Source organism: Petaurus breviceps, unplaced genomic scaffold, assembly GCF_028583685.1.
Source record: "Petaurus breviceps papuanus isolate PSGF00001 unplaced genomic scaffold, PetGlider_PUasm1.0 90760, whole genome shotgun sequence".
Taxonomy (NCBI): domain Eukaryota; kingdom Metazoa; phylum Chordata; class Mammalia; order Diprotodontia; family Petauridae; genus Petaurus; species Petaurus breviceps.
The window spans coordinates 12,442,803-12,456,781 of record NW_027187338.1 but is presented as its reverse complement, the minus strand read 5'-3'; the positions used below and the strand labels follow the sequence as shown (position 1 = coordinate 12,456,781).

Below are 13,979 nucleotides of genomic sequence, written 5' to 3'. Positions count from 1 at the left end.
ATGGCTAGGGTATCTTTCCTAGCATTTCTTTTCATTAATTGCCTTGATATTCTGGACCTTTTGTTCTTCCAAATGAATTTCGCTATTATTTTTTCTAGTTCTACAAAGTAATTTTTTGGTAGACTGATTGGTATGGCACCAAATATGTAATTTAATTTGGGTAAAATTGTCATTTTTATTATATTAGCTCAACCCAGCCATGAGCAATTTATGTTTTTCCAATTAATTAGATCTGACTTTATTTGTGTGAAAAGTGTTTTGTAATTGTGTTCGTATAAGTCCTGGGTTTGTTTTGGCAGGTAGATTCCCAAATATTTTATAATGTCTACAGTAACTTTAAATGGGATTTCTCTTTCTATCTCTATAATAGTAATTGAATTTAAAGATGCCCCTGTATTGGCTTGGTTTTTTGTTTGATTGTGTTAAAACCCAGAGCTTGTGAATCCCACTTGTGGGATGGACTGGTTGATGTGAAAAGAGAGGGCTGAACTGGGAGAGGCTGGTGAAGTAAATTTAGAGAGACACAAGGAGAGGCCGAAGAACTTTTTGGAAGCAGCACCTTGGAGCCAGAGAGAGACTGAGAGGATTGCTGAAGGCCACTTTGAATTGCCCAGGACTTTTGAGAGCTGCCACCCAGAGCTGCCAAGGACTGAGGAGACATGGCTGTTATGCTGGTACTTTGTCTGTTTTGCCAGATTTGTCCACTGGTGAAAGACAGTGCTGTTGTTGCAGAGGTTTTGGAACCTTGCTAATGGTTCAGAGCTCCTGAGACTATTCTGCAGACAGAGAGTGAATTCTGTCCACTGGTGAAGGACAGTGCTGTTGTTGCAGAGGCCTTGGAACCTTGCTGTTGGTTCAGAAGCCCTGAAGAAGGATTTTCTTGTTGTATGTTTACAGAAATCCTGGAAGAGGGTTTTGCTAATGTTTTCAGGGGTCCTAGGACTGTTCTGCAGACAGAGAATGAATTAATGAAGACACTGGCAATGTATCTTGTGGCCTTGCTAAGCTTTGTCTCCCCAGGAACAAAGATTGCTGAGAACTTGCCTCGTATCAAGATGAGGAAAAGACCTCCATTTGAGTATTAAATGCTATGCTTAAGCTTGTTGTAACTCTGGGGTAGATTCAATTTGTGATCCAAGGGTGGGGAACTTTTGACCTTTTTGTGCTCTGTGATTGAACAAATGAATGTACTTTACTTATGATTGGAAACTAATCTCCATTTGAGAAGAGGGGCTTTGTGATGGACTAAATGAATGTAATGTCCAGGGGTGGGATAGTACTTAATTAAATCACACTTGTTAAATGCTGTATTTTGAATTATGCTATATGTTGATTCTCTCTGTTCTTAATTTGTCACTGAATAAAATGGAGAGCACCTATGCTGGTATTTTGAACCTTGGGAAGTTTCCTTTGCTTGGCATTACAATCTCTTGCTGTTGGATTTCGTTAGAAATATATAGGAATGTCTAGGACTTATGTGCGTTTATTTTATATCCTGCAACTTTGCCAGATTTATTATCTCAAGTAGTTTTTAACTTGATTCTCTAAGTATATCATCACATCTGCAAAGAGTGACAGCTATAATCTCTTCTTTGACTAATTTTATTCCTTCAATTTCTTTTTCTTCTCTTATTGCTACAGCTAACATTTCTAGTACCAAATTGAATAAGAGGGGTGATAGTGGACATTCTTGTTTCAACCCTGATCTTATTGGCAATGCTTCTAGCTTATCCCCATAATATATAATACTTGATGATGGTTTTAGATAGATGCTATTTATTATTTTAAGGAAGACTCCATTTATTCTTATACTTTCTAGTATTTTAAATAGGAATGGGTGTTGTATTTTGTCAAAAGCTTTTTCTGCATCTATTGAGATAATCATATGGTTTCTGCTAATTTTGTTGTTGATGTGATCAATTATACTGATAGTTTTCCTGATATTGAACTACCCTTGCATTCCTGGAATAAATCCCACTTGAACAAAGTGTATTATTCTCATGATGAGTTGCTGTAATCTTTTTTGCTAATATTTTATTTAGAATTTTTGCATCTATATTCATGAGGGAAATTGGTCTATAATTTTCTTTCTCTGTTTTGTCTCTTTCCAATTTAGCTATCAGTACCATATTTATGTCATAAAAAGAATTTGGTAGGACTCCTTTTTCTCCAGCTTTTTTCTAATAGTTTGTAAAGTACTGGAGTCAATTGTTCTTTAAATGTTTGGTAGAATTCACTAGTAAAGCCATCTGGCCCTGGAGATTTTTTCCTAGGGAGTTCATTGACGGCTTGTTCAATTTCTTTTTCTGAGATGGGGTTATTTAAGTCATATACTCCCTCTTCAGTTAGTCTGGGCAACTTATATTTGTGTAATATTCATCCATTTCACTAATATTGTCAAATGTATGTGCATACAATTGGGCAAAATAATTCCTAATTATTGTTTTAATTTCCTTTTCATTGGAGGCAGATTCATCCTTTTCATTTTTGATATTCGTAATTTGGTTTTCTTCTTTTTTTTATCATATTGACTAAAGGTCTATCAGCTTTATTGGTTTTTTCATAATACCAGCTCTTAGTATTATTTATTAATTTGGTAGTTTTCTTAAACTCGATTTTGTTAACCTCTCCTTTGGTTTTCATTATTTCTAATTCAGTATTTAATTGGGGATTTTTAATTTGTTCTTTTTCTAGCTTTTTCAGTTGCATGCTAATTTATTGACCTCCATTTTCTCTATTTTATTTATGTATGCATTCAGGGATATAAAACTTCCCCTAAGAACTGCTTTTGCTGTATCCCACAAGTTTTGGTATGCTGTCTCATTATTGTCATTCTCTTGAATGAAGTTACTTATTGTTTCTATAATTTCTTGTTTGACCCACTTATTTTTTAGGATTAAGTTATTAAGTTTCCAATTAGTTTTTAGTCTATCCTTTCATGGCCCTTTATTACATATAATTTTTATTGCATCATAATCTGAGAAAGATGCATTTAATATTTCTGCCCTTCTGCACTGAATTGTGAGGATTTTATGCCCTAGTACATGGTCAATTATTGTGTATGTGCCATGTACCACTGAGAAGGTATATTCCTTTTTATCCCCATTCAATTTTCTCCAGAGGTCTACCATATCTATCTTCTCCAAGATTCTATTTACCTCCTCAACTTCTTTCTTGTTTATTTTGAGGTTAGATTTATTACGCTCAGAGAGGGGGAGATTGAAGTCCTCCACTAGTATAGTTTTGCTATCTATTTCTTCCTCTAACATCCTTAACTTCTCCTTTAGGAATCTGGATGCTGTACTGCTTGGTGTATAAATATTTAGTAATGATATTGTTTCATTTTCAATGGTGCCTTTTAGCAGGATATAGTTTCCTTCCTTATCTCTTTTTATTAGATCTCTTTTTGCTTTTGCTTTGTCTGAGATAAGGATTGCTACCCTTGCTTTTTTTATTTTAGCTGAGGCATGATATATTTTACTCCAGCCTTTTACCTTTACCTAATGTGTATTCCCCTGTTTCAGATGTGTTTCTTGTAAACAGCATATTGTAGGATTATGGTTTTTAACCCATTCTGCTATTCACCTCCATTTTATGGGAGAGTTCATCCCATTCACATTCACAGTTATGATTACTATCTGTATCTTTCCCTCCATCCTGTTCCCTTCCTTGTTTATGCTTTTATTTTCCTCCTTCTCCCTTCTCCTCCTTTAGAGTTTTCCTTTTGACCTCTACCTCCCTCAGTATTCTCTTCTTATCAGCCCCCTGCCCCTTTTCCTACCCTTCCCCCTTACTACTTCTTCCCTCCCTTCTAACCACCCCACCCCTTTCGTAGCCCTTCCCCCCTCCTACTGCCTATAGGTATGGATAGTTTTTATACTTAATGTAATATGTTATTTCTTCTTTGAATCAAGATTGACAAGAATAGATCTCATGCAATGCTCCTCTCCCTCCCCTCTTTCCCTCTATTATGATAAGTTTTATGTCTCTTCTCTATAGAGTCCTATATTTCACTGATTATGTTATTATTCCCAGATTATGTTATTATTGAACCAGAACGAATGAGGGAAAAGCTAATATAATGCTTATCTCCCTCCCTTCTTTCCCTCTACTATAATGTTTTTATGCCTCTTTGTGTGGCATAATTTACCCTTTTCTGCTTCATTCTTTTCCCTTCTTCCATTGCAGTCCCTTTACAGCCCTTAAGTTTTTTTAATCATCATTTTGTGTAATTTATACCCATACCCTCTGTTTATCTATATCACTTTTAGATGTCACCATAGGTATAGAATTCTCAGTATTAAAAGGTATCAGCTTCCCATATAGGGATATAAACAGTTTGCTGTTATTAAATAACAAGTTGTGTGTGTGTGTGTGTGTGTGTTTTCCCCCTATTTACCTTTCTATGTCTCTCTTGAGTCTTGTAATTGGAGGTTGAATTTTCCATTGAGCTCTGGCTTTTTCATCAGGAAGGTCTGGAAGTCCATTATATCATTGAATGACCATCTCCTTGCCTGGAAGATTATGCTCAGTTTTGCTGGATAGGTGATCCTTGGTTGTAACCTGAGCTCTTTTGCCTTGTGAAAAATCATATTCCAGTTCCTCTGATCCTCTAGAAGCTGCCAGATCCTGTGCAATCCTCACTGTGGTTCTGCGATATTTGAATTGTTTCTTTCTAGCTGCCTGTAGTATTTTCTCCTTTACCTGATAGTTTCTGGAATTTGGCCACAACATTTCGCAGACTTTTCAATATGGAATCTATTTCAGGAGGTGTCCAGTGGGTTCTCTTTATTCCTATTTTACCCTCTGGTTCTACAGATCTCAGGGCAGTTTTCCTTGATGAGTTCTTGGAAGATGTTGTCCAGGCTCATGTTTTCATCATGATTTTATGGTAGGCCAATAATTCTCAGATTATCTCTCCTGGATCTGTCTTCCAGGTTAATTATTTTCCCATTGAGATATTTTACTGCTTTTTCTAATTTTTCCTTCTTGATGTTTGTTTGACCGATTCTTGGTGCCAAACTGAAGTCATTAGCTTCAATTTGGTTGATTCTAATTTTTAGCGAATTATTTTCCTTGGTTAGTTTTTGAAGCTCCTTTTCCATATGTTCAGATTCCATTTTCAGATCATACATTTCTTTTTAAGGAGCTGTTTTCTTCATTGCAATGTTTTTCTAATTTTGATTTTAAAAGAATTACTGATTTTATCTTTTACCTCTCTAATTTGGTTTTCAAAGTTCTTTTTGAGCTCATCTTAGAATGCTTTCTGTGCTTGAGACAAGTTCATATTCCCTGTTGAGGCTTCAGCTGTGGGTGTTGAGTCAATACTCTCTCCTTCTGAATTTGGTTCCTCCTGTTCACCATGATAGGATTCTAGAGTTTTTGTCTTTGCAGTCTGTTTTTTATCCATTTTGAGGCAGGGCCTTAGCCGCCCTTCCTCTAGGGTTCCCAAGCCTTTACTGTTTAAAATTTTGCTCTGGGGCAATAATTACTGTGTTTTCGGGGCGGGGGGGTATTGGAAGAGCCAGGGTTCACTCTGCCATCCTAGTCCCTGGAAGTTCAGATAGGGACTTTTTAAATTTCCAGGCTGTGGGTTGGTAGTCCCAGGAGTAGCTGCTGCCACTGCCACGGGCCTTGCATTTGTCTCTTACCCAGCGCTGTCAGATCCCAGCCCTGCAGTGATAGGTCTGGGAATAGCCCTTGCAGTTGGTGGATCAACTTGCTGCCACATTGACCAGGCATTGTCCGGGCCTCTGCGCACTGCATCATCTGGACCTCTCAAAACGTCTACTTTTTAATGTAACAATGCTACTATGGGCTAAAGATAATGCAGGCATCCTGTCCACTTCCCGTTGGGGAAGGGACAATGAATCATTCCTTGAGTGTACCTAATATTACCCTACAGATTCATTATTGCTTATTACTGATGAATGGCTAAGGAATAGAAGTCTCAGGTGGCCTTTGTGTCCCTAAAATCTTTGGAACCTTAGAATTTTAGATTCAGAGAACAGCATCCTAAGAAAGTCCACAATTGTCCCAACTATGTAAGTTAGCTCAGAATCCTCCAGAATAGCCTCTGTAGTAATTGTATAGAAGATAAGAATTTAGGGTGGTCATCAGCTTAAACTATATGGGTAGCAGAAAGCCACTGTCTCCACATTTGCCTAATGCAGTTGACTAAAGCATTAGCCAACCATTTCAGATAGCTGGCTAGAGTGGAGTAGCACAACTCAGAGCTTAAGTTGTATAGGGTCTCATCTGCTCTGAGGAGGATAAGCTCAGAGCTATTATTATGTCAAAAATTTTTAAATAAAAAAATTTCTCCATAAAAAAAATTCATTGCAGGGGTGGCTAGGTGGTACAGTGAATAGAGCACCGGCCCTGGAGTCAGGAGGACCTGAGTTCAAATCCTACCTCAGACACTTGACACACTTACTAGCCATGTGACTTTGGGCAAGTCACTTAACCCCAATTACCTTCCCCCCCAAAAAAGCAAAAAAAAATTCATTGCAAAAACTTCTTGTATCTTCTATTAAAAGTACCTCATAGCCCATTACTTAATTGGAATCATGGCATTGCCTTTCCCTTACAGAACATTTGTGGTCATCTTTAATAAGGACAACATGACACCATATGTCAAAACAAGCCTTTGTCCAAATAGAGAAATTTCAGATTGCCAAATGCAAATCAAGCAGCCTTTATTTCTAATCCAGGCTCTGAAACTTTTATATTCTATCAGGTGTTCAGTACACTTGCATAGTGCAGACATGCACTAATATGTGCACTTTTTCCAGTGTATGGAATACAGCCATCATTTGCTGCCTAATACTGAATTCTAGCACACAACTTTGATTAAATTCAAATGTCATTTACTGTGTGTCTTCAATTTTCTAGTGTTCTTCAAGGTACAACCCTTAACACCTAAAGTACTAGCAAATTGTTTTTGATACAGGAGAGACTATAATCAAGAACAATAATGTTGTAGTGAATTCTTAATTATGTGGGTATACATTAGTTATACAGTTACTGGTCATGCAAAGTATTATTACTCAATATTAGTCATATAAATAGTAATCAATAAATATTTGCTACTGATTGCCTTATCTTTGGCAACTTTTAAATTCTAATCAATGGATGGTTCAAATTAGGATGATATAACAAGTCTAATATCCTTATTTGTATATCCATATCTGTAGAATTTAACTTGTCATGGCATTTAGGCCATCTGTCTGACAGTAAATTTGATTTCATGAGGGTTGGGGGCATACATACACTTTACCTAAAAAACAAAATACTAGCATCCCTCTCCTAGAAAACAAAAATGGGGTAATAGAGGTTGAGCATTAGGTATCTGAGTACTCCACCAGTAGCCATGTGTATATTCCAGGGACAAAGTGAGAAAAAAGAAGGATGAGAGTATATAGTACAGTACAGTAAGTGGCCAAGCTCGGCAAACACTTGGCAATATTTTCATTGGATTCATATGACATTATTACCACTTCTAATTCCTTAATGACTTTTAGTTTCCACTTACTAATATAGAACAAGCTCCTTACCCCAAAAACTCATAGCTAAGCATGAGTGCAAAGAAAAGAGTCTTTTACTCAGGATAGTTTTAATTACCTCCCTCTATTACTTAGGGCAAATTGGATCTGAAAAGGTTATCTAGTTCAAATCTACGCCTTTGCCTTTAAGCAGGATCACTGTAAGCCCCCTGATCCCGAGCAGGCTCAGGGACCAGTGAGCTCTCTTTGGTGACATGAATGAAGCTATCCCTAGGCCATGCACAGTTACACCCAATCCTCTGCATTCAGACTGACCCTTGCACTGGACTGCTTGCAAGGCCTTTCTTGCCTACTATGTGCCTCTCATCACCAAAGTTCCTCTCAGTTCTATAAGGAACCTTACATAATTTTATCTGAGAACAGCATATTCCATCCTCATCTCTCCTTGTATGGAACACTGTTAACTTGTACTTAATAAAAAGTTGTGATCAAGACTTACTACCCTTTATTTTTTCCCTTCTTCATTTTTTTTACCATAGGTATTAGCTAGAAATTGCTTATAACGATAGCCCACTTGCTTCAAAGAAATTTCTCTGCAAGCCAATTGGTGGCTCTCCCTGTCCTAGCTTGTAATAACAAAGAAGTTTATTTTGACACTAAAATTGTGAGCCATGGGACATTTCCAAGAGAAATGCTATCCTAATTTTAAAGACTTACAGAGAAGTAACAAAAATATTTCCTTAATAGTTATTCCATCATTTTAACAAACCTATTCCTCTCTGTGACCAAAATGAAACCATTCACAGTGACTGGGGAGCCAATATTAGGGTCTCTTTCTGTTTCATTTATTTATTTGAGGGGGACGGCAGGGCAACTGGAGTTAAGTGACTTGCCCAAGGTCACAGAGCTAGTAAGTGTTAAGTGGCTGAGGCTGAATTTGAACTCAGGTCCTCCTGACTCCAGGGCCAGTGCTCCATTCACTGTGCTATCTACCCTCCCCTCTTTCTGTTTTATTGTTTTTAATTAAATTTAAGAATATGGTGACAAATATAGGAAAGCAGATTTAAACTAAAGTATGAGAATTTTTTAACCATGAAGAAAATAAAATATTAAAAAGATTACTAAGGAAAGCTGCTCCTCAGTAGAAAGGTCTTTGGAAATGGAAAATATTTTCATTTATGCACCAAAGCTTAGATGCCATCTATTTTGATAGTAGGGAATTGGACTAGAATAATCTCTGCTAGAGCTGTCTAATCTCAGCATTTTATGAATGAGCTGTGGTTGATCTTTCGGCCAAATTAATGGGTGAGAGGATGGAGTGGCAGTACAGGACTCCATCCACTGTTAAAGATAAGACATAATTATTACAAAGAAAGCAAACTACCTAAATAAGTCAATCTGTCATTATGGTATTCTTTCTTACTGTATCAGTCCTCCCCCAGTTAAATCCAATTCACTTCCATGTCCTGACATCACCTCCTTAATGTTATGGGCCTCTTCAAGGAGGAAGCAGAAACAACAGCAGTCACTACTACTTTAACAGATAAGGATTAAAGGGGAAGTGGTTCCAGATACGGTTTCATTTAATCCCCAAATGCAACATTCAGAGCAAACTCTCCCTTCTTACAATGAGACAGTACAGAGAGTCAGGAAATCAATACATGCTAGCAGTTTGAGCTTAGGCCAACAACGCAGGCTTGGATTTTTAATGATTAGGTTTAAATAATACCTGCTAATGAACGGGGCTCCTGACAAGAATTAAGTGAGTCCAAACTACAGTTATGTGTATGATCCCATCTGGGACACAGTCTGGTTGTTCTGAACATCCTCTACAACATTCCTGAATGACAGGTGGGAAGGCATGGAATTTGCAAGGGTGATTAGAGGAGTTTCTCATTAATTTGGTCTAGGCACTGCAGTCCCTCTGAAGGAACAAGAAGAGAAGGGCAAAGAGGTTACTCCCCCCAGTCATCCTCTTCCCCAGGAGTCAGTAATGGAGCAAAGGGAAATAAAGACAGCAACAGTCCCCTCCCTCTTCTTGGCTGGCTACTGGCAGTAATATGGGATGGGGGGTGTGAGCAGTTTGTTCTTTGTTGCTGTTTCTGATCACAAAGCTCACCTTTCACGGAATGTCCCATCATTTTTTTCATTTCTTTCTGCTTCACAGTTGTCTTTGGTCACTATTTCTTTCTTTTTATCCTGCCAAATTTAAAATGACAAATTTAAAATTTGTCATTTAAAATGACAAATAAGTTACAGCAGCACAGACTGTCATAAACATGAATCAATCACCAAGCATTCATTAAGTGTGTAAGTGCTCTGTCAGACTCTCTGTTAGGTGCGAGAATGCAAAGACAAAGACAAAGAAACAGTCGCTGCCCTCAAGGACCTTCCACTTTACCAGGAGATCACAAGTCTGTACATAAACACACAGAATAAATACAAAAAGAAGACTCTCTTAAATGTTCCACAACTTGCTCATTCTCTTGAACATAAAGAATCCATAAATCCTGTGAATAAAAGCTCTCAATGTTCATGTCCTTCCTAGATATTCTACAGTGAAAAAATCTCATGCTGCATATAAATAATTACATCTATATTAAGTGCAACTCTAAAGAAATGTAAGTGATCATTAGCAAACACCATAAATCATTCACACTTTATCCTTTCCACAGGAGTCCCTGAGGGAGCTTACACCCAATGAATTCTAGAATACTTCTAATACTCAGAACATTTTTGGGGGGACACTTCACTGGAATTTTCTTCAGAGAGCTCACATATTCTTCTCTGTATCCTCAATGATGGACAACTTTTGTCTTTTGAGGAGGGGGTTTTTGGAAATAGCTAAAGGTCATTCATAGTTAAATTTAATGAATAATCTGAGTAATACTGTTTGGGTTTTTTAAAATAAAGTAAATAAACTAGCTTTTGTGTGCTGCTAGTGGATGATCTCTGAAAACATTTCCAGTAGGGGAGTTTTAGTAAGTATGAATGTTTTGAAGCATAACACTTATTGGCTTTATAAGTTTTGTTTGTTTAAAAAAAAACCCACAAACAAAAGGCAGCAAGCAAGTTAATTACTTACTAATTGACTTTACTAAATATTGGGCGATTGGGTGAGGAAAATGTGGATTAAAGGTTAACAGATTTGCTCTCTTTAAACCTGGACCAGCCCCTGATACCTCAGAGTGTCCTTCTCACCCCTCTGGTCTCTCCCTCCCATCTGGGAGCTCCTCCCCAAACCTCCATTTGAAGAAGCAGCCATGCCAGATATACCGTGTTTCCCCGATAATAAGACACTGTCTTATTATTTTTTTGGACAGAAAAACACCAGAGGGCTTATTTTCAGGGGAGGGCTTATTTTAATGAACATTGACAGCAATTTTAATAAACAGGTAAATGTGAACAAAAAAATGTACCTTTATTCAATAAGCAAATCACTGGGGAAGAACAGGATGATGCGCTCACTGCTGCAGCTCTGATTGGATGCAGCTCGGAGCGCGGCATGCGTTTGGGGGGGGGGGGGAACCGTGCATACAGAGGGTACCGTAATGTAGCGTGTAGCGCAGGGGATCACCTTCACTACAGTAGCAATCTCAATAGGGCTTATTTTCGGGGGAGGGCTTATTTTAGAGGAATCTTACACAGTAAGGGGAGGGCTTATTTTCGGGATAGGTCTTATTATCAGGGAAACATTGTATCATGCTCTCTTCAAACCAGGCCATATCTGTGATGCCTCACATCACCCCTCCAACTCCCTTTTATATTCAGCACAATCTGTCTAAGACTGAACTCATTCTTTCCCTCTAAACCAGGGGTGGGGAACCTGCTCTAAACTCTCTCCTCTTCCTAACTTTCCTCTTATTATCGAGGGGAATGCATCCTCCCAGACACCCAAGCTTGAAAGACAGGTTTTGTCCTCAGCTCCCTGCCCTCTCACAGCCTCCCCTAGCCAATCAGTGGTCAAGGCCTGCTGACTATACCTTCCTGCCATCTCTTGCATGTGCCTCCTCTCCTCTGACTCTGCTACCACCCTGGCCCAGGCGCTCTTCACCTCACACCTGGACGACTGCAATGGCTTTCGGGCTGGTCTTCCTGCCTCAGGGCTCCCCCCTCCAGCCTACCTTCTACTCAGCCCAAATGGATCTTTCTCTAGTATAAGTCTTACCATGGTCACTATGTGGCCTCCCCCCCTACCCCACTCCCATTCATCAAACTCCAGTAGCTCTACCTCCTCCAGGGTCAACTATAAAACCCTATTTGTCTTTTAAAGCCCTTCCTACCTCACCAGTCTTCTTACATCTTCAGCCCACTGTGTACCCTGTGACCCAATGACCCTTGCCTCCCTGCTATTCCTTATCACCAGCTGTCTCCATGCCTACAATGTTCTCCTTCCTCATCTCTGCCTCTTGGCAGCCTGGCTCCCCAACTAAGCGCCAATCTTCTACAGGAAGCTCTTCCTAATGCCCCTTAATTCTAGTGCTTTCTCTCTGTTGATTATTTCTAATTCATCATGTTTATAGCTTGTTTGTATATAGCTGTTGGCAAATTGTCGCATTAGATTGTGAGCTCCCTGAGATCTGGGACTGTCTTTTTCACTCATATTTGTATTCCCAGGACATACATAACTCACTATATGGCACACAGTAAGAGTTTAATAAATGCTCTATCTAGGCAGGTAGGTAACACATTGGATAAAGATAGGATCCAGAGGGCGGCTAGGTGGCACAACGAATAGAGCACCAGCCCTGGAGTCAGGAGGACCTGCATTCAAATCCAGCCTCAGACACTTAACACAAAAACTAGCCATGTGACCTTGGGCAAGTCACTTAACCCCAATTGCCCTCTTAAAAAAAAAGGCAAAAAAAAAAAGATAAGATCCAGAGTTAGGGACACTCGAATTCAAATTCAGCCTCATGCTAGTTGTGTGACCTTAGGTAAGTCACTTAAGCTCTGCCTTAATTTCCTTATCTGTAAAATGGATAATATAGCACCTTCCTCCCAGTATGGTTGTGAGGACAACATGAGTTATTTGAAAACCTTAAAGAAGGACCCAGAAGAGGTCTAACCGTATTCCCCACCCCCAGGCACTCAATGAACTCCAGAGATTCCCTCTTAGTTGTAAGATCACACATAAAGTATTTGGTATTTAAAGCTCTAAACAATCCAGGCTCTTCCTGCCTTTCTCCATGCTCTTTACAATCTAGGCATATGAGAATATTTGCTATTCCTCATATATAATATTGACTCCAGGAATCCCTGGTTTGCTTCAGGACTGAGGGAGACCTTTTCTGGTTCATCTTCTGGTACCATCTCCTACAAAGAAATGCCACACAAAGCCTACATGAGTATGTATTGTCTTCTCATTAGAATGTAAGCTTCTCAAGGGGAAGGACTAATTCTCTTTTGGTTTTGTGTCCCTAATACTTGGAGATAGTGCCTAGCACTATGGTCAGGACAGCACTAATTAAAATATAATAATTATTTTTTTGCCTTTTAAAGAAAACCTTTACTATGCAATAGTCTTTTGCGGCAAACATTTGTTATATATGATTTGGAACTGATTTCACAAGATTTTGATACATATTATTTTTTCTTTTTTTCAGGTTTTTAAATTAAATCTCACTTTTAAAATTATCTGCCTTTTCTCCCTCCTATATAACTGAAAAAGAAAAAGAAAAACAAAGCCCTTATGACAAATATGGATTAACTAGGATATTAAAGAAGGAAGAAAGATGGTTACTGGCTGACAAGAGATAAAGCTGACCAACTGGGTCTGAAGAGGCAAGCTGATTATTGCAGTGAATCACACCCAAGAAGGCTCCAGAGCTTGGCAAGGACATGACTATATTGTCTGAGATTCCTAGAAAATGTCTTTGATATGAGTGAATCTCTCTGTCTTGTGCCTAATAATCTTTTTTGTTAATATTATTTTATTCTTTTCCCAATTAAATGTCAAGCCAATTTTTAGATTAATTTTTATAAGATTTTGAGTTCCAAATTTTTCTCCCTCCCTCTCCTCCCCTCTTTCTAAAATGGTAGGTAATTTGATATGGGTTATACATATGCTGTTATATAAAACATTTCCATATTAGTCACAGTTGTGAAAGAAGAAACAGATCTAAAGCAAAAAAAAATTAAAACCATGAAAAATAATAAAGTGAAAAAGTATGCTTTGATCTGCATTCAGAGTCCATCAGTTCTTTATCTGAATATTATAGCATTTTCCTTTGTGAGTACTTTGTACTTGTCTTAGATCACTATGTTGCTGAGAAGAGCTGAGTCATTCATAGCTGATCATCATACAATGTTGCTGACATGTACAAACTGATGCAAAGTGAAATGAGCAGAACCAGAAAAACATTGTACACATCAATTTGTACAAATCTTTCCAAGTTTTTCTGAAATCTGCCTGTTCACCATTTCTTATTGCACAATAGTATTCCATTACATTCATATATCACAGTTTGTTCA

General features: G+C 38.2%; 1 protein-coding gene across 1 annotated transcript in view; it reads right to left on the bottom strand.

Moving 5' to 3' along the window:
• LOC138146343 (phosphopantothenate--cysteine ligase-like) overlaps positions 1–13,979 on the bottom strand; it is a 208,870-nt gene that overhangs the window by 114,687 nt on the left and 80,204 nt on the right. Inside the window, exon 10 of the mRNA XM_069068159.1 lies at positions 9,625–9,704. Coding sequence (XP_068924260.1) covers positions 9,625–9,704 — 80 coding nt within the window. The remainder of the gene's footprint in view (positions 1–9,624; positions 9,705–13,979) is intronic.